Source organism: Rutidosis leptorrhynchoides, chromosome 2, assembly GCF_046630445.1.
Source record: "Rutidosis leptorrhynchoides isolate AG116_Rl617_1_P2 chromosome 2, CSIRO_AGI_Rlap_v1, whole genome shotgun sequence".
NCBI lineage: Eukaryota > Viridiplantae > Streptophyta > Magnoliopsida > Asterales > Asteraceae > Rutidosis > Rutidosis leptorrhynchoides.
The window spans coordinates 77914448-77935430 of NC_092334.1; the positions used below are offsets into that span (position 1 = coordinate 77914448).

At 34.7% G+C, this 20983-nt stretch overlaps 3 protein-coding genes across 5 annotated transcripts; 1 reads left to right on the plus strand and 2 right to left on the minus strand.

Annotated features, from left to right (window-relative positions):
* Nucleotides 1-404: 404 nt before the first annotated feature.
* On the minus strand, nt 405-4372 carry LOC139888004 (C2 domain-containing protein At1g53590-like). The gene is made up of 12 exons (XM_071871043.1): nt 4256-4372; nt 4096-4170; nt 3215-3358; nt 3010-3105; nt 2796-2927; nt 2557-2709; nt 2281-2322; nt 2082-2130; nt 1879-1971; nt 1623-1806; nt 1421-1544; nt 405-1316 (listed from the first exon to the last, which is right to left on the minus strand). The coding sequence occupies exons 1-12, from the start codon at nt 4370-4372 to the stop codon at nt 405-407; spliced, it is 2121 nt and encodes a 706-aa protein (XP_071727144.1).
* A 3104-nt stretch (nt 4373-7476) lies between these two features.
* On the plus strand, nt 7477-11667 carry LOC139891053 (pentatricopeptide repeat-containing protein At3g14580, mitochondrial). 3 transcript variants are annotated; one of them, XR_011773523.1, is made up of 3 exons: nt 7477-9081; nt 10611-10742; nt 11644-11667. XR_011773523.1 is itself a non-coding variant. In XM_071873981.1 (2 exons), the coding sequence occupies exon 1, from the start codon at nt 7897-7899 to the stop codon at nt 9043-9045; it is 1149 nt and encodes a 382-aa protein (XP_071730082.1). In that variant the 5' UTR covers nt 7477-7896; the 3' UTR covers nt 9046-9081; nt 10611-10799. The 3 variants fall into 3 exon arrangements, 1 of the variants encoding a protein (XP_071730082.1); XR_011773524.1 differs by lacking the exon at nt 11644-11667 and having other exon boundaries at nt 7477-10485; nt 10611-10799; XM_071873981.1 differs by lacking the exon at nt 11644-11667 and having other exon boundaries at nt 10611-10799.
* On the minus strand, nt 11561-14063 carry LOC139891052 (cytochrome P450 CYP72A219-like). Its single transcript, XM_071873980.1, has 5 exons — nt 13953-14063; nt 13546-13826; nt 13226-13443; nt 12898-13142; nt 11561-12559 (listed from the first exon to the last, which is right to left on the minus strand). Exons 2-5 carry the CDS (start codon nt 13820-13822, stop codon nt 11749-11751), a joined length of 1551 nt encoding a protein of 516 aa, XP_071730081.1. The 5' UTR covers nt 13823-13826; nt 13953-14063; the 3' UTR covers nt 11561-11748.
* Between the last annotated feature and the right edge of the window lie 6920 nt (nt 14064-20983).

Genomic DNA, 20983 nt, shown 5'->3' on the forward strand with positions numbered 1-20983 from the left:
ATTTGTGTGGAAGGAAGTCCATGTCTAAGTCTTTATCAAATACTAGTATTTTGTATTCTTGCTAGTTGCTACATTATTGTGTATTAATGTAAATCATATTGGTAGATTACAATGTCAATTTTGATTTCACTTTCGATGTACCTACACATGCGATCAACCATCTTTGTTAGACCAACCTGAGTTTCTGACCAGCTTTGCGAGCCGACTAATCACATAGCAACCACCCGCTTTGCGGGTAGCCCAGAGTCGCGGGGAGTGAAAATAAAGGAACTATTTTATCACATAAAAGGGTATGCAATGAGAATCAAACAAGCTATTAACAAATTTTTCATTTACACATTTTCAAGAAAAAAGTACAACAATTAACATAGTCGGGTACATAACGGACGATACCTGTTTCAGATTCAAGGTACAAGTTGTGTACTCTCAAGAGGCTTATCATCATCATCTCGTTGTGAAGCATTTGCAAATTCACCAACATCGTTAACTTGACCTGAGTCAACGGTCTCTTTGATTTCATCAACTGTGTCATCATCAATAATATAAGGACTCGCTTCTCCTTCAACTCCAAAAACAGGGGAAGAAATCGAATCCTCATAGGAAGAATCCGATTCCACCGCAAAATCTGCGTCTCTCCGCATTTTATACCCTTTACGCGAAAGCGCGTGTTTCATACTTCTAGCAGAGTTTCCAGCATGTTTTAGAATACTTTTTGCCACATCTTTCACTTTTTTCTTATTCGGACTTTCGGGTCCACTTTCGTCCGCATTTCTCGAGTCTTGACCAGGCGAGCCGATATTTTCGTCCATGACCAAGTTGACCGTGACCCCATTTGTATTGACTTCTCGAAGGTTTTGGCGTGGGGACGGCGTTTGCGAGTCCCAGTTGCTATCACTATCCATTTTCTTGAAACTTTTTGATTTATCGTTATCTGAATTAAAGGTTTTATTGAGGACTAAACCGATTTTACTTAAGCCTCTCTTAACTCGGTTTCTTGCACTTAATTTGCTACCTTCAAAACTATCATCAGAGAAACTACCATCATCTCTAAACGATCTAGACTTTGTGCTACTGCCTACCGACTCGCTAGCTTTTTCGACTCTGTTTTTACCTTTTCTTGGTTCCCAAATTTGAGGGACTTCAGTACCTGGGTGGTGGACCCATATGCCGGTTTGTCGTTGGCCTTCAACGTTAATGGGTTCAAAGTCATCCACCAATGGGCCCGGCTGGGGTTCTTTCTGGACTGGGTCGGGTGGGAAAGGATCTTCCTTTGACTCATTGCTTGATGCATCACCATCACATGGTGCTTCAGTTACCTGTATAAAGGTGGCATAATGGGTGGGTTGGTCTTGTTGGGTAAGATGTCAAAATGCATGGTAATTTATGCTATAAACAACCTCATAAATTGCATTGAGATTACCTTTGTGTCAACTTCATTAACTTGTATCGCGATATGTAATCTTCCCGTTTTGATGTTTTGGAGGGGTAACCGTAAGTCATGTCTTTTTCCACCTCTAAGATCATTGATCTTTATAGAGCAATCACTGAAACAAATATAGTGGAAAATCAATATAGATGTAATCTAACTATAGAAATTTCGGTTGATGGAAAAGAAAACAAACCCAAGGAGTTCGTCAACAAAATGATCTTTGTCACGAACTTGTATCATTAGAAGATTAGGTGATTCCCATGTAGCGATAGGGATCTTAAATTCCTCTTGCCATTTCGGAGATAACGTTTTCTTTAACGTTTTGGTTCTAAACCTATACGCACCAAGTTGGCCCTTTAGATAAGGATCAGCCAGCCCTGTAAAAAGGTCAGTTCGAGTGACTTATTCATTCAAAGAAACGAGCTTAACCATCTGAAATGCAAACTTACCATGTATGTCTGATGGTTTAATGCCAGATGCTTCAACAATCTCCACTGAGGCGTAAGCAACAGGTTCTTTTGCATCAATAGAAAACCAAGATTCTAAAATACATAATTAAGCAATTAATCAATATGCAACAAGTTACATAAATGTTCATTTCATCATACACACGTTGCGGTGTTATAATATAAAATGAGATAAGTTAAGATACCTGGCTCAGGTGACACAAGTTTCTCAAAATCCACCACCAACATATTAGGCTGCAAAAAAAAAAAAAAAAAAAAAAAAAAAAAAAAAAAAATCAACACATTGTCATGAGGGTCATTTTTTAATTTCCTTTTCTTCTTCCCCCGATTCGAAATGTGATTTTCATATAGTCAAAAAGAAAGGGAAAAGTCTAGAAAAATCACCTCGATAAGTGTCTCCTCGAATGCAAGCGTGAGAAGCTTATCCTAATTAAGTTAAAAGGCATAGAAAACTCAGATTGAAAATGGAGCACATTTTAAGATCAACTTATAATACAAACCAACGGGCCTTTGACCAAGCAGTATCGAGGTAACTCATCAACATTGAGGTTGTGAGTTCAAGTCCCGTGGTGGACTATTTGTAATTGGGTGTGTGTTAGCCTTAAATAAATATATAAAAATAATAATTATTATGATAACAAAAAAAGTTATAATACTAACCAGCCATCCTGCAATCCCGGGTATCTCGGTAACATCCAACCCGTGAGCAAATATAGGTTTCACGGTCACTTGAAAGTATGGTGGTTCAAGAAAGCAGACCCGCAATCGTCCGATAAAAGGCCATTTCGGAAGGAACTTCACCCCAACTAACACCTTATATAATAAAAAATATCATAATAAAAAAATGAGTACAATACGTACCAATTGACGAGCATATATGTAATATGATTACGACCCACCTTTCCTTCAACATGAATTCCTGTCAAATGCATCTTTGTCCACATTCCAAATCCCAATCTTTTCGTCAATTTAACTTCAAGTATCGCATTCATATCATCAGCCGACCGAAAGTTCATTCCCAATTCAAGAACCTTAAAAACAAAATTAATATCACATCAGAAAGTACCATAATTAAAACAATACGAATCACATGTTTGAGACATAATAATGTACCAAATGATCATCGCCCGTAGATTGACGACAAACCCTCATTTCTGTAAATATTGGTGGACATCTTCCCAAATAGAGAGTCTGAATTACAGCTTCTCTCTGCATTATAAATTCACTTACAGATTTTTTATGTTTTCAACTTCAAGCACAAACATAAAGATTATATATTTATTATATTCAAAATATTAAAGAAAATACAAATTCATACAACAGTCCATGGTTTGTACTTCTGCAAGAACCAAGGTAGAATTGGGAGTAGAATTTTTTGTGATACAATCTCTTCCATACATATAGGCCAAATCCTTTCAATCATATGGTTCAACCATCGTACCGATTCAGAATCCGAAAGTACCTATAACCAAAGTAGATAATAAACAATCTTAATCTAATTGCATAAATAGAACATACTATTTAGCTCAATTATTTCTAGCAGTATTTCGAACCATCACAAGATTAATGGTTGGGTCCTATCCTACAAAAGGTCTCAGGTTGAACCTCACTAGCAATATATCTATCTTGGGGTGGCAGGAAAAGGGTCTGTAATGGTCGATTAAACCGGTTAGGCCACGTACATCTAAGTCACCTTCTTCATATTATGTTAACATATTTTGATTTTAATAAATAAAAGAAGCCTGGACTACTCTGAGTTGCAAAATTGATTTAATACAACAACAACAACAACAAAACTCAATACCACATGAGTGGTGTATGGGGGAGGTGAGATGTAGACAATCCTTCCCCTATCCGAGAATAAAAACAAGTCATTTCTCCACCCAGAGTGAAACACTCTCAAAAGTAGAGAAAGTCATCCCTCTCTCTATTCTACGGATAAAGAGATTGCTTCCGAGTGGACCTCCGGCCAATAATTAGGAAATTTTTTTTTTCTTTTAAAAGTAAAATTAAATTAAAAATAAAATTGAAACACCATGAAAATGGTAGAATCAAATTTCCATGGGTTTTAAATCCTGCCTGGAATTCAATTTAGGCTCTAAAAGGCAGCCTAAATTGAATTCCAGGCAGGATTTAAAAACCATGGAAATTTGATTCTACCATTTTCATGGTAAAATGAGAAAAGTGAAAGAGAAATACCCTCTTTTGATTGGCTTGCTTTCTCTCTTCAAAGTGTACCTTTCTTCTCAATCTCATTGCATAAAGATCATGAACCTTCAACCAAATTGATCAAACAGAACAAATAAAACAAGATTTACTTAATAATAAGAAACTATAATACAGTAATAATTAACCTTACCATATATAGATAGATGAATGATACAAAGTAAACCAGTGGGTGACAGTAATTGAATGAAGACAGTAGCCAAATCAACAACAGCACAATGCCCACATGATAAATCATTGAACCACCCATTTATTCTTGAAGAAAATTAATGAGATTCAACAACAAAATGAAGACTCAAAGCAAACCCACTTTTCATAAAGATTCAATCTTTCTTGAAACCCAATTCATAAGAAGAAAAACAAACACTAAATCTACAATCTTTCTTCAAACCCAAATAATAAAAAGCTAAATGAACACTAAATCTGAAATCTTTATTTAAACCCAATTTATAAATTTGAAAAAATTAACATTAGACCTAGGAAAATGCCAAAGTAGCGCACTCATAGAGACGGAGTATTGTATCGGCGTTGCATTATTTTAAGATTATAAAATTGAGAATGTGAGTATTGTCAGTTGATTTGTGGAATTTTTATCGATGGAAGTGAAAGTGTTACGTAGAATTGAAGATTGAGGAGATCATGAAATTGAAAATCATACATGATCATTTTAGCGGCCACTTTTGTTTATTTTGATAAAAAAAAAAAAAAAAGAGTGATGTAGTAAAGATCATCTTCCTGGTTCAATTGCTGAGTCGGCAATGTTCAGAAATCGTACGTGTCATTCGTAGAAAAAAACGGTTTTGGCTTTTCTCAATTTTTTATTTTTTTATTTTTTTCAATAGAAAATAGAAATGTAATACTCCGTACTCGGTAACACGTAACCACTCACAACCATCACATGCTTCTTTAGAAAGACTGACTACCACATCAGTGCTACCCCAACCATAACACACTTCTTTAAAAGGACTAGGACCTACTCATATTCATTTAATTAAAAACAAAATTTTAAAAATAAAAGAAAAAAAAACATTGCAGAGAATGATAGGTGAGAGCTTAAGTAATAAAAAATTTAATTAATTTATTAATTTAACTTATAATTTTGTTACAGTTTGAGTTTGAATGCAACAACAAAAAAATGCCTTTGTATTCATGGTATTTATAAAAATATAAAATATAATATTTGGATGCATGAACAAATTGAATGAAGTTAAAAATATAGGGCCCACCAAACTCACATGTTACAGTCTTCTAAAGTTTATAAAATGAAAATATTCACTTATGTCAAAAAATAGAAGGAAAAAGACTGTCAAATAACTATGGAGTCTTTTTTATTTTGAGAAATGACCTCCCAAAGAAGCAAACTATTGGGAGTAGTCTTAGTGATCAAAAAGTACTAGAGTAACACGGTTATTCGGGTTTCATGGGATCACGAGTTTCATGGGCAAGTCATATCAGAATGTGTTAAGAGCAGTTAATTTGAAATTTCTTCTATAGAGTTTTGGCTAAATTCTTCATTTTGGACCATTAATAATCTGAGGTTTACTCCTGATAGGGCCGGTCCCGATAATTTTGAGGCCTAGAACAAGATAGAAAAAAAGGCTCTTAGGCCCTAAGTAGTAATATAAGTTTTTTTTTTAACGCTCTCAAAGCCTTGCTAAAGTGCTGATGGACTTTGACTTTTTTTTATGGAGTCTTTGATTGTTGTTTTTGAACCTATTGTGTTTCGTATTCGCTGCTTCAATTATGTTTTCATACTTCTCATGTTTCTCAAATCTCTAATTGTGTCTGTAGATATAAAAAAAATTGAGCCTCTAAAAATATGGGCCATGAGCGGTTGATCACCTTGCTTCCCCTTCGAGCCTCCCCTGAATCTCCTGACACGTGATCTAAATATGATCGATTAGGTGGCTTTTGTCCCCATCACTAACTTCTAACATTCTTTTTGAACGACAATCATTTTATTAAAAAAAACTCACCCCTAATGAGCAGCTAGGAGGGTAAAAACCCACAATTATAGTGGCTTTAAAAGTAACGAGTTTTAGTTTACATCAAACTTCTACTTCTAATCCATAGAAACGAAAAATTAAATTCTAACATGTTAAAAAAAAGGTCGAACAAAGAAAACTCTAAATTTAAAGGGTTTAAGCTGCTCAATAGTCATATACTTTTTTTTTTGTTCCAATGTAGGCTATATATCCCAAAAAATACTACTGTAGATCACATATATTCAAAAAGTGTATCAATATAAACAAAAGGTAACCTGTTACCGGTTAAACAATTTATCTTTTGTTTACATCGATACACTTTTTGAAAGTATGTAACCTACGGTAGTATTTTTTTGGGGTATATAGCCTACATTTGATTAAAAAAAAAAGTATATGGCTATTGAGCAGTTTAAACCTTTCAGAAAATTCCGGCAGAAGCATGGTGGTCCATGGCGGGTTATGGTGGTGCAAATCGAAAACACCTCAAAACTTGACCATAACTCATCAAAATTTGCAGTTAGCTGTGTTAGATCATTCTAAACATAAACTCATTGCTGGACCTCGATAAACATCAACAGATTAAGAGTTTTTGTCGTCATTATGCGTAGAACGTGACCGATTTTGTCTCAGAATTAATTTAGAATGATTTAGAGAAAAGTAAAAATGTAGAAGTACTTAGAATCATGTCGTTATGATTTCTGCAGATTTATAGATTCTAACTCTCTAAATCGAGATCGAATTTGGAGGTCAAACTACGTGTCAAAAAATCAACTGAATTCTCACAATTCAAATTAGAAGATTACAGGTGATTTGTTAAGAAGATGATTTTCGAGTATTCTATAAAAGATTGCAAGCAACTTTCGTATTGGATTCATCTCCTAAAAAGCAACAGATCTCGATTTTAATTTTTGGTGTTCTTCATATTCATCGTGGTGACTGTTCTTCGTCAAATTCGAAAATTGAGTGATGTTTCTGGCACAAATGACAGTGATCGAGTGTTGTTAACATGATTTACTATACTTTTCATGAAGGAATCATTAGCTAACAAGATCAAAATCGCAGAATTAATTTTTTGGTGTTCTTGATAGTTCCACATGATTTAAAGCTACTTTTCAGGAAATACCCTCAAATAAATTCTATCAAAATATATTCACAAGACATAAATAAATTAAGGGTATATTAATAATTTTGAATAGATCTAAAAAAAAAAATAAGAATAAAAAAAAGTAGTGGTGATATATCAATTCCTATTGTGTTTCACTACCACCACCAACAGCAGCTTCATATAATCCCCTGTTTCTCTCTTTAAGTTGTTTAAATTGTTTTGACTGTTTTCTATCTCTACAAAAAGCAAAACCCTAAAAGCCATCTCATTTTTGCTCCAACTATCTGCACATCATTTCAATTTTGCTGGCATGTTCTTCAATTTTCAGTGAAAAGCAGTCGATTTTAGGTAACCCACATCAAGAAAACTTGATTTCTTTAATGGGTTTTCTCATTTAACACTAAAAGTTGCAAACTTTATCATTAATCTGTGCTTTTTGGGCCCAATTTCTCATATCGCAGCTCCGGGTTATAAAAGGCAGATTTTACTCACTGAGGTTTATATTTAATCGATAGGTTATAATATAATGCAATTAGCAGGTTCCCCGACTCAGGTCTTCGTACTGATTTTTGTGATTGAAAGTAGCTCAGAATATATACCAGTATAGTTTATATTATGCTTTATTGGTTTAGTATGCAAACTATTGCATCAACCCATTAGAACTCAACAGAAACTGAATACTAAATGATTTATCGTTCGATCGTTAATTGCAGTACCAAGCTTCGTAAAATTAATCTGATTTTCGTTCATTATCATTCAACTTCTTCACTCACAAAACCTGACCCACTTGATTCATTACGCAATCATAAAGACTGGTTAAGCCCAACTGAAGCCATCAAACTATTCGAAACCCTAAAAGATCCCAATTTGACCCTCAATCTGCTCCATCATCTCTCCAATCGAAAAGATTATAAACCCAATGAAGCTCTTTACACATCCGTTATAAACAACCTTTCGAAAGCCAAAAACTTCAACGGAATCGAATATGTAATGAAAACAATCAAACTCGAAAAAAATTGCAGACTTTCGGATGGGTTTTTCTACAATGTGATCAGGATTTATGGACTGCAGGCTGGTCTAGTAAATGAAATGATTAAAACACTATACGATATGCCGAGTTATAGCGTTTGGCCGACTTCGAAAACGTTTAATTTTGTGTTGAATTTGCTTGTGAATACTAAGAACTTTGATGTGATTCATAAGGTTTATTCGAGTGCTGGAAGATTAGGTGTTGAAATTGACTCATGTTGTTTGAATATCATGATTAAAGGGTTATGTAAAAATGGAGATGTTGATGATGCACTCAAGGTGTTCGATGAATTTCCTAAACAAGGGTGTAAGCCTAACGTAAGAACTTTTTCGGCTTTAATGCATGGGTTGTATAAACTTGGTCGTGTTGATGAGGCGTTTGCCTTGCTTGGTAAAATGGAAGTCGAGAATGTGGAGGCAGATACTATTTTGATAAATGTATTGATATCGGGTTTGAGGAAAAATGGTAAAGTTAAAGAAAGTATCGAGCTTTATGATAAGATGTTGTTGAAGGGATGTGAACCTATTCCTAGCACGTACCAAGAGGTTTTGTATGCTTTTCTTGATAGTAGAAATTATGTTGATGCTATGAAGTTGATACGGAAGATGTCGTCTAAGAAGATGGTTCCAAGTTTCGAGTCGTATAAATTGATTATCGGTGGTCTTTGTGAAGAAAAGAATTTAGAGGATGTTGATTTGGTTTTAAAGCAGATGATAGAAGATGGTTATGTACCAAAATTGACTATGTGGAGGCAGATTGTTCAGTGTATATTGAATGAGAAAACCACAATTGAGACTGTTTAAGGAAATATTTCACAACTAGCATCTATGAATAACAAGGTTTGTTGTTGTCACCAACTCCTTAATAATGTGAAAATTATAGAAATTTGTCACCACCTCTGATTAACTTATCTAATAATATCATTTGGGTTAAGGTCGAAGTTTATTATGGTCTTTTGCTAGGTGCTGCTGCTGTTTCTTAATGATACCTTGAAATTCTAATTCTGCAATTGCTTTCTACTGTTATACTTTTTTCATTTGTTGCCATGATGACGTGCTGTTTTTTTAGAACGGCAATCGGCAAACTTAACCACCTTCGCGATCATATGTAGGGCTATAAATGAGCCGAACCGAGCTCAAGCTCAGCTAGGCTCAAGCTCGGCTCGGTTCGAGCTTAATATTTCAAGCTCGAGCTTGGCTCGTTTGATATTTTACAAGCTCGAGCTCGGTTCAAGCTCGACTTGTTAATTACATAATCTTATTTTTCTTTACATTATTTGATTTATTATATTTAATATATATTGTTATTGTAATTTTTATCCACATATTATAATAAGATTTGTTACTATTATAACTTTTAACTATTGTTGATACAATAGTAAATATATTTTATAATTATATATTATACTATTAAAAAATAGTATTTGTTGTATATGAATGAAAAGTTCGTTTAGGCTCACGAGCTTGTTCGAGCTCGATATATGAAGCTTGAACTCGGGCTCGTTTACTAAACGAGCTTCAAAATAATTTCGAGTTGGGGCTCGTTTACTAAACGAGCTTCAAAATAAGTTCAAGCTCGGGCTCGAGCTCATTTAGGCTCAGCTCGAATCGAGCTTTTAAAGAGTCGAGCTCGAGTAGCTTGCGAGTAGCTCGACTCATTTACGCCCTTAATCATATGCCACCCACATACACGTTAGGAGGAAACTCCTCACACGCCATCATGCAATGCATACCCGGTGTGCTTTGGATTTAACCGAGCGGCTTACGGCATGCACCTTGTCACCAGATAACCTCCCTCGGGATTCAAACCCGCGCCGATTATTTCACGATCGTGGATCCGTCTCAACACATGGCTTAGTCTTGTAATTTTGTTGTGTCAAAGTGGGCTTATTTGAAGTAATTATTGGATCTGGTTGTGTTATTATTTACGGTACCTGCTGTTTTGGAATGCTATAGTGCAATTGGGCCAACATTACTACCTGCTTCTTTGCTATGTTAGGAAGATTAGATGGATATGGGTTGATTATTTGTTTGAGATTTTGGATAGCATTTGCTCAAAGTCAATGTAGAATTATTAAGGGAAGCATGATTAGATGTGTAGCGTTGACTTTTGATGGTCAAGTCTCAGAACTGATCTTTGATAATGAAATTAGCAGTCAACGTAACCAAAAATTCTAAATAACAATTTAAACATGCCTTCATTGTTCATCTCAAAAGACTGCTAATAGTCACAAGGTGCTAAAGGTTAGTCGCCCAATTAACTATTGTAACAAGTCCTCTATTTTGTTTGCTTCATACATCCTTAGTTATTTATATTACTATTAGACTATCAATTCGGATTATTATAACCACTGAATTACTGTGTTTAGGTATAATGCTGTGATTTACAGTTGCTTCATTGCAGCCCTGTTACCTCAAATGGTGTTTTGGTGATAAGTGATTTACAAGAAAGGGAACCGAGTTTTGATCCATATTTACTGACATCACAGGCAAAAAGTAAGGTTTATTACACTATATTTTTTTATATTTATTTAATTTATTCAACAATTTCTAATATGTGTGTATATGACCCTGTTGTACAAGTTTTATGATGTAGATCCTAATAAAGTAGATATTTGAATTACTACTAATATACTTTGTATTTGGGTGTTAATAATGACCCAGTTAACATTTGATTACCACATAAACTCTCACCTCACAGATCAACAACAAACATAATAAATAAAATAAATGTAGCAAAAAAGAGAAACAACAAGTTACCTGCAGCAGCAGATGGAGCTATAGATTTAATATTATAATTAGATGGACATAATAGCAGCAGGAAAAAGAAGTGACATTGTTGGTCAAGATGAGAAGATTATATCTAAAGGGGACAACAACATAAATAAATCAAAATAATTACCAACCCCACTTAATAATCATGCAGGTAGCTTTTGGTTGATTCTTATTAAGCTTTTTGTGTGCCCTCTTTATAAAAGAACTAAATATCACTCCGAAAGAAAAAAATGAATAGCAAGCCATAAATGGCTACGTTTGATTAATCAATGTTTATGAATTAAGTACATAAGGACCTTTTAGTTTTAGTGAATATGTGAATGTAAATAGGCTTAACAAGTAGCTATTGTAGAATTTATGTATATAACAGCCTATGCCCGTAGCGAAGCGACTATGTGATCTCCTTGTTATATACTCGTATTAAACTCAAAACTAAATGTTCTTGAATATTAAGCGTGAATTAAAGCGAGCAGAGCTCGAGCCTAGCTTAACTCAAGTTAGATAAAACATCAAATTTATAGAAAAAAACTAAAAATCTACCACCATATCTCCATACTTGTCTTCGTCTTCCTCATTTATTCATATTTACATCTATAACTTAGATAATTAATATTCAGTTTTATGTAGTTACTCAAAATGAGGGATATCCGATAATAAAACAAGCACACTTGTAACAAACACCATACCCGCCAAGTGAGCAAAGGGCGATAGTTTTGACCATGTAAGATGGTGTTAGATGCTACGTAAAATCAAGTGAGCACCAAATTGAGGTGGAAGAGTAAAAAAAGGGCACGGAGAATGTTTGTAAGATGGAGAGAGCTCAAACGAAAACCGTTGAAGAATTTTAGCTACGCCCGCTTTTGCTTCTGTCAACGCAAAGTTTTGTCCAATACAAACGCGTGGACCACTAGAAAATGGCAAAAAAGAACTTGATCCGCCTCTATCCTTTACAGCATTTGCAACCCCTTCAGAAAACCTTTCAGGCTTAAACTCTGTTGCATCTTCACCCCATATTTTACAATCATGATGAATAGTCATTATAGGTATTGATATGTTCATGCCCGATGGTATATTCATGTTTCCGAGCTTTGTTTCCTTGGTTGTTGCTCGTATAGCCATAGAAGCGGGTGGATATAGCCTAAGAACCTCATTTAATATCATCGTCACAATTTTTAGGCACTTTAAGTCTTCAAAGTGTAATTCTCGAGTACCAATAACCTGCATTATCTCTTCTCGAGCTTTAGTCTGCCATTCATGATCCAAACTTAAACAAATCATAGTCCAAACGATCAAATTCGATGTTGTTTCCGATCCCGCCATGTAAAATAACTTGCATTCTTCCACCACGTCGTCCATACTCATTCCAACTCCCTTTTCTTCAATCTCTTTTAAGTTTGATTTTAGCAATATTCCTAGTAAATCGTCATTGTTATTGTCTCCCATCTCGATTGCTTTCTTCCTCTTATTAATTATGCCCAACAACATAGATCGAAGCTCGTTAGCGTTGCTCTTAAATTTCTTGCTCGTTACCGTTGGTATAAATCTATATAATAATATAATATTGTAGAATACAACATAATTAAAACACATTAAAAAAATAGGTTTTGCACAAATTATTCTCTAAATAATAACGGTATACTCAATTCAATTCAGGTTACGCGATGGTAGCCTAGTGGTTGGGGGACATGCAGCATACCGCGGTGGTCATGGGTTCAATCTCTGCCCCCATGTCCTTTTAAGCATGAGTTACACAATTTTCCTCTCACATGTTCGCCGTGGGACCGGTCGGTGTGGGGCTGTCAGAGGGTCGGTTTACCCTTTTTTTTTTACTCAATTCAGGTTTATTTTATTGTAGATGATTTGATTTGATAATTGCTTTACCTTCCTCCGGGAAGATTAATCATCACCATTTGTTGGAGCGTGAGATCTATTTGTTCCTTTTGTATATGAAATATTTTTTGTCCTTCTTCGTAGCAACTACCAAATGCCGTTCGAGAAATAACATCTCCGGCCAAGTTATCGATAGAAGGCCATACATCAACTTCCACCGGGCCATTTCCCGTAACGAGCATCTCCCATTTGTTGATCATTTCATTACAACTCGAACAAATTGACGGGAACATACTCTATACAACAAGAAGAAGTAGTTTGGAGTTGAAAAAAAAAATAGTAATAATATATTTGTATGGTTTTCTAAAATGTTACTGACCTTGATGCTTTCAACATGAAAAGCAGGATTTATTATTTTACGATTTCTGACCCATTCGTGATCCTCAGATGTAAAGAGCCCACCTATGACACTATCCCTTACAGGCTCGGGGTGTGGCTTTTGAAAGTCATTGGGCCTTGAAAATATTTCCTTTATTAATTCAGGTTCCGTGATATAAATCCTTGGTGTAGTCCCAAACCAAATAAACGACTTTTTTCCTATGAAACAAAGAGAACATGAGTATATAAATTATTTAGGTTACCCTTTCACAGTCGTTTTGGAATATAAATAAAATAAATAAACCAAAAAAGATGGAATACCGTATTTGTTGATGATATGGTGATCAAATGGCAGAGCATACGGCATGATATCGTGCGAAATTGGCATGGCCTTTGATTTAGCTTCCTTCATCATTGTTGCAAACTCTTTCAAGTCACCTATTACCGGTTTATATGAATTACCTTTATACCCTTCTTTTTTCAACCACTTTTCTAATTTCTTAGGCTTTAACCATGCCCAAATTATTAATTTTCGCACCCAAATTCCCATCACAACCATAACAACGGCAAGTACAATTTTTCCCATTAATGTCACCATATTACTTGCAAAAGAAAGGAACAGTATTAGATAAAGATTGACATTTCAATAACAATCAAGATTACATGTGGTACACGAATAAGATAACAAATGTATCGACAAAACTACTGAAAATAAGTCATAGGCTTACCTATCTTGACAATTCTTTTACTCGTAAGTCCTTATTCAATCCCTAAAACGATCGGATATAGATAGTAGCCAAAGTTACATATGAAGGAGATATCTTGAAAGAAACGGATTTTAATGAGTTTAAATTATGTTTGTAGTTTACTGAATTGCAAAACATATAGATTTTGACAATACGTCAACTTTAAGTTAACAGTTTTTTAAGAATTTTCATGTGCCATTTTGGCGTAGAATTCGTTGTCAACATCATCATCATGCATTAATTATTAGCCAGAGTTCTTAATTTGTACGGAGTAGTTGTTTAACATTTATTTGTAGGCGTATTATATGGAAGCAAGGTAGTGGTGTAAATTGTCACAGATTTAGTGAATGGATCAGTTTCAAATTTATTTTTATTAGATAAAAAACACACAATTTAAAATTGCAGTTGTTTAAATATTGTTTATTTCGACATGACACCTAATACGCCATGTGACAAGTTGGCAAGTTGATATTTTATGCAAGTTGATATAGTATATCAAATTAGTGTCAAGATCGTGAAACTATTAAAAATCAAGAAATCAAGTTACTGGTTCAAATACGCACAATAATATTTATATTAATTTATTAGTTATAATATTACCTCTAATTAGAATGCGAACTTTTTTCTCTCCTGAGGGCGATTTGGGCGGGAATGGCGGTTACTCCATTTGAGCCCTAGTTTTTTGTCAATCTCTTCCAAATTTTTCATCAATTTTCATCAAATTAATCCGGTAATCAGCAGTGGTTAAGCATATAGTAAGGATCTCTCAAAGTTTGATCGGTGAACTTTTAGCCATGGCTTCAAATAAGCGGACATCGAAGAGAAAAAACTTCCAAATAAATTTGATAACTTGATTTTGACGGCAGCTAATAGGAATAAGAATCAAACGATGGTAGAGGAGCTCATGAATGAAATCAATGTTGATAATGCTTATGGAATTTCCACTTCCGAGGATGAAATTTGTGTTGAAAGTACCGAGGAAGGTAAAACAAGGGGCAGGTGAGGAAAATCCTGTGCAATTGGAGTGTATTCAAGGATCCAGTCCTAAAGTGATTAGTGCTTCGCCTAGTGCAGGTAACTACAAGGCTAATAATGATAATCATTGTGTGGATAGTGCTAAAAGTAATGCTCTGAATTTTAATGACCCGGAAAATTTCGACTTATTTTAAACTTAATTCTCTAAATGATTTCATAATTCTGACACGATAAGCAAAGCCTGTTATCCTGAGTCTTAAAATTTTTGAACTGTTTTCATTACATTCATTTAACCTCGACCATTTTCGACGATTCACGAACCATTATTTGTAAATAATTGTGCATACATATAAATATAAATATAAATATATGTATATATAATAACTTAAAATAATAATATACGATTTAATCGTTAGAACTGAAAATATAAAATAATATACGATATAATTAAATTGTTATTAAAATAAATCTATATATATATATATATATATATATATATATATATATATATATATATATATATATATATATATATATATATATATATATATATATATATATATATATATATATATATATATGCAGTGTTGTAAAAAACCCGATTACTCGCCGATTAATCATCGATTAATCATTTTTAGGAGCAATCCGTTCCGAATTCCAAAAATTCGTTTAATTAAACGGTCAACGTCAATTGATGGATCAAAATCGAATTTGGTAATCAAAGTCAGACAAGGTCAAAAATGGTTAACATTTTAACATGAATTTAAACAAGAATTGTATAGTTTGAAACAAAATGAATAATTTTAGACAATTATGTTAGAAATTATCTTTATATTTATGATTTTTTTCTATAGTTACACACATAATTTTTAAAATTTATTATTTAAATGTATACAGTACAATCCGATTAATCTCCGATTAATCCCCGAATTGCCGATTAATCCTTCCAAAGTCCCGACCGATTAATCTCTGAATAGCGAATTTTGCAACCTTGTATATATGTGTGTGTGTATATATATATATATATATATATATATATATATATATATATATATATATATATATATATATATATATATATATATGTATATATAGTATATTAAATATAATTATTTAATTATTGTAATACTCGTTGGACGTTTCGATTATTATTTAGAGAAGTTTAATTCGAACTTATGTGATTTTAAAATAAACGGTGATCCAAAAATGAGTTATATAAATTATGGGCTTATTAAAAGTATATTTAGGATCTAATTATTAAATTTTAACACTTTTTATATTTTACCCATGATCGAGTGCGGACAGTTGATTTTATCTTTATTTAATAATTTTAAATAATTAATGACCAATTTTACACCATCATGACCGAAATAAATAAAAATAATTATTGTGAAAATTTGGGATTTTTTTCTAGAGACTTTGATTCGCCACTGAATTAATCACGGAGTACGATTTAGCACTCCGTGAAAACTGTCGGTAGAAGATATAAATCTATGACTGCTAACTATTACAATTACTGTGCTTAATTGATTAAATCAGTTAGATTACTGTGCACAACGAGATATTTAATTATATTCATGTCTAGTGTGTTTGCCACCAAGATCATTATATATGAATATATATATGAATACAATTGCAGTAGTACAGAGATATGACCAAACCATCTTCCTCTCTCTCTATTTCTTTTCTTCTCCCTGCAATTCATGACTACCACCATAGTTTGCTTCTGTTTCTCTTTCGTTCAATAAAACCTACAATAAACCATCGAAATACACCTGCAACTACTGCTGTTGCTTTACCGTTTTCAGTTTTGATAACCAACACAAACATCCTTTAACCTACAACTGCTATATTTCGAATTCTACTGTTTCAAATCATAACATCAAGACCACAACTTCTGTCATATGTTTCTTCTTCACCGCCTTCCACCTGACACCTCTTTAACACCACCTTCAACCTTGAAACCCACCACCACTACTTTATATTTCTGTTTCATTAATTGTGTGTCTTCAACACCCATCTAAACTATCACCACCTCAATTCCATCACTTCCGGCTCGACCACAACCCACCATCGTGAGCACCACCACTATCTAGAACCACCAAGAATAACCTCACCACCATTGTGAATCACCACACACCACCCCCACTGTCGTGACCCATGAACCTGCTACTCGCTTACTTCCTTTTCTGTTTCTGTCGAGGACTGTTAAGGAAAAACACCACCACAGCTGCTCGAGTTTCTTTTTATGTTTTAAATACTGTCGACCATCTCCACAACCATTAAACCTCGAATATTGCTGTTGCAAACTGATTCCTTCCTATCTTTGTTCGAATAATCGTGAAACCAACAAAAACGCCAACTGCTACAGCTCCTTATTCTTGATATTATTTCTGTTTCTTTTGTTGTTTAAAAAACCTAAAACTTCGAAACCCATTTAGAAGAAGATGAATAGTACTGCGTTATCTTTTCCTGCTTCTGTTATCGCAACAACCATGAACAAGATGATGGTGAATTATTGATAATAACGAAACAGTGAAGATAGAATGATGGTGATACAGTACGTTGTGTGCTACAGCCGTGTTTAAGTATTTTTTTCTGTTTCTTGATCGATCAAAAACCAACAGCCACGTATATTTTTTTCGCGGGTTTATTAAATCGCTAGATGGGCTTTATGATCCATTAATCATAGCGGGCCATGTGTGTTTCCTCTTTTGGGCTTATTGAGTTGGGTTATATGAATTGGGCTGCCATGTTATTATTGGGCCGAGGCCCAGCTGTAATGCTTCTGTTAAAACGCGAAGATGATAAAGGAAGAATGATGATGTTTACAGTAGTTTTTGTGAAGAAGAATAATAAAAAGGAAACAGGAAAAAAATGGGTTAAATAGGTTTAGATGATAAGTTGAAATAGAAAATAAGAAACAGAGCAGTGGTTCGGGGAGTAGATGTGGTGAAACAACCCAACTCGTATTCCATACGATAATTTTTTTTTATACAATACACATTTACGCGCCAATTAAATATGTAAACCATTCCACAAGTTCCATTTAAACGTACAACCATTTAAATGTTTACAAAAGGCTCGAAGGCCATTAATTAAGGTTAATACAAGTTTGACCCACTACAATGATAGTTTATAATCCAAACGACACCCGAGCATAGTTTGGGGCTAAACTACCCAAAACGTTAGGCCACTTCAAAAGCTATCCCAAAAGCACCCCCTGTCAACACAAACGGGAGACAACTAATCCAACCGTATGCCCTTACCCTTGTCCAAGCCGGAACCTATAAAAATGGTAAACAACGAGAGGGTAAGCAATGCTTAGTGAATGCAATAGTTATACATACATATATATAACCCATCTATTTGCAATCACAAATACCAAATACATCGCACGAACATGTAACTCACATAGCAAGTCAATCATACCCGAAATACCAACAAGTCGTACATTGACACCAAATCTCATTTGCATATACTCAACACCATATATATATATAATAATGCTAAACGATCACAACACAATATGGTTAACCATGAAGCTATGGTGCTACCGGCACGTGGTTCACACCATACGCATTTGAGTCTCACTCTTTTATAGTGCTACCGGCACATGGTTCACACTTTGACGCTACCGGCACGTGGTTCACGCCTAACTTTATAGTGCTACCGGCACGTGGTTCACACTCGATGCTACCGGCACGTGGTTCACATCCTATATCCGTCACATACATGTTATGGCACTACCGGCACATGGTTCATACCATAACATTCACAAATAAACAAGCCATATACATGAACGTATAATTATTCCACTCACCTTGTCACAAGGATGATGATTTAGCACTTCCAAGCTTCAACGCACTGTACCTAAATCATTTAGTGCACATTCAATTTCACAACTAGTGGGATTAACCACAATACTCCCACTTGAGCATTTAATGACCCAATTTGCATTAAATGACTTAACTACTCACAACCGCTCATAAATGGCCAAGACTCGACTTTAATCACTAAGACTAGTGAATTAAAGTCTATTAACTTCAATTAACACAAAACTTAGAGCAATCCATACCCATTTCATCTAATTAGGTCAACTAGTACATTTTGACCCATTTTATATTTCTTAGATTCACAATCAAGTCAAACTTACCCATTTACACTTCTTTCATAAAGCTTAAAGTGCATTAGTGACTAACAACACCAATTGACACTTACAACCTCAAATCACAAGGCCAAAACCCTAAATTGTGGCTATTAGGGTTTCATTACAATAACATAACACAAACTCGCCCATTTTACTCTCAAATGGGTCATACAAATCTCTAGTAACCCAAACCCTAGCCATTACCCAATCAAAACTTAAAACATAAAGTTAGAACTTACCAAGACTATCTTCTTGTAGCTAGTAACAAGGAGAACAACTTTAAATCTCGCTCTTAGGTTTGATTCACAAATCTCCAACTCCAAATCTCAAGATTAAACTAAGTAAGTTTTGTGTTTTGGGAGAGAAATAGGAAAGAAAAAGGAAAAGGAAATGAAATAAATGGATGTGTGGTGGAGAGTTAATGCCCCCATCAGATTTACATGTCAAATTACCATTTTGTCCCTTAAAGTCATTTAATTTAAGCTAAAACCGGAATCAGAACTGCAGAATTGCCGCGGCGCGGTGCTAAATGTCGCGGCGCGACGTTACAAAGGAAAAACCACCACTCTTAACTCATGTTCTGATCCAGATTTGCTTTGCTTGTCGCGTCGCGGACCCATTTCTCGCGGCGCGGCAGTGGCCTGATCCTGATCCCTTCGACAAGTTAGCATAAAATGATGGCTCAAACCACTAACACACCTCGTTCACTCTTCTTATGCTCATCTAAGCTTCGACCTTAAGCCTCATACGACTCAATACCAATGCGACACACATACATATGTATATGCATATATATATATATATATATATATATATATATATATATATATATATATATATATATATATATATATATATATATATATATATATATATATATATATATATATATATATATATATATATATATACTCATTAACTAACACTAGGCTCATTTACGAACGTGCTAATAATTAAGTTTGTACCTTTAGACGTGCACGGGAAAACGGGGTGTTACAACTCTCCCCTACTTAAATCGGAGCGCGTCCTCGCGATCCAAGCCGCATAACAAGAAGGAAGATAAACCAACACAAACTCTTCGGGCTCCCAAGTAAACTCGGAACCCTTACTACGACGCCATTGAACTTTAAAAGTCCTAACCTCTTTATGTCTCAACCTTTTGACCTTCTCATCAAGTATGGCAATCGGTTCCTCGATATACTATAACTTATTATTTAGCTCAATCTCGTCTAATGGCACCGAAGATGAATCGTCCGCAAGACACTTACGGAGATGGAAAACATGAAATGTATTATGGATCCCCGCAAACTCTTCGGGTAATTCCAAACGATACGCGACTTCACCAACACGAGCTAAAACCTTAAATGGTCCAATAAACCGAGGAGCTAACTTTCCTCGTTTCCGGAATCGAATAATACCTTTCCATGGCGAAACCTTAAGCATCACCATGTCACCTTCTTGAAATTCGATCGTTTGTCTACGTTTATCGGCATAAGATTTTTGCCTATCTTGAGCCTTTTTCAAATGCTCTCGAATCACATCAATCTTGCTATTCGTCTCTAAAACCAAATCGGTACTCCCGATTTCCTTTTGTCCTACTTCACCCCAACAAATCGGGGTTCGACACCTACGCCCGTAAAGCATCTCATAAGGTGGCATCCCAATACTAGTATGATAACTATTATTGTACGAGAATTCCACCAAAGGTAAGTGCTCGTCCCAACTACCACCAAAATCGATAATGCACGCGCGTACCATATCTTCCAAAGTTTGTTTCGTACGTTCGGTTTGATCGTCCGTTTGAGGATGATACGCCGTGCTCAATTTCAATTGTGTACCCATATCCTCATGAAACTTTTCCCAAAATCGAGATGTAAAACGAGTATCT

What these genes read in the sequence shown, in the direction of transcription:
- LOC139888004 (XM_071871043.1), bottom strand. Translation starts at nt 4,372, where the DNA reads ATGGGTGGTTCAATGATTTATCATGTGGGCATTGTGCTGTTGTTGATT. An exon ending in CATTCATCTATCTATATATG is followed by an intron (nt 4,171 to 4,255) that starts GTAAGGTTAATT and finishes ATTTGGTTGAAG; the next exon opens with GTTCATGATCTTTATGCAAT. An exon ending in TTTGTTGACGAACTCCTTGG is followed by an intron (nt 1,545 to 1,622) that starts GTTTGTTTTCTT and finishes TATTTGTTTCAG; the next exon opens with TGATTGCTCTATAAAGATCA.
- LOC139891052 (XM_071873980.1), bottom strand. Translation starts at nt 13,822, where the DNA reads ATGGTGACATTAATGGGAAAAATTGTACTTGCCGTTGTTATGGTTGTG. An exon ending in CCATATCATCAACAAATACG is followed by an intron (nt 13,444 to 13,545) that starts GTATTCCATCTT and finishes TTTGTTTCATAG; the next exon opens with GAAAAAAGTCGTTTATTTGG. An exon ending in TTCATGTTGAAAGCATCAAG is followed by an intron (nt 13,143 to 13,225) that starts GTCAGTAACATT and finishes CTTGTTGTATAG; the next exon opens with AGTATGTTCCCGTCAATTTG.
- LOC139891053 (XM_071873981.1), top strand. Translation starts at nt 7,897, where the DNA reads ATGATTTATCGTTCGATCGTTAATTGCAGTACCAAGCTTCGTAAAATT.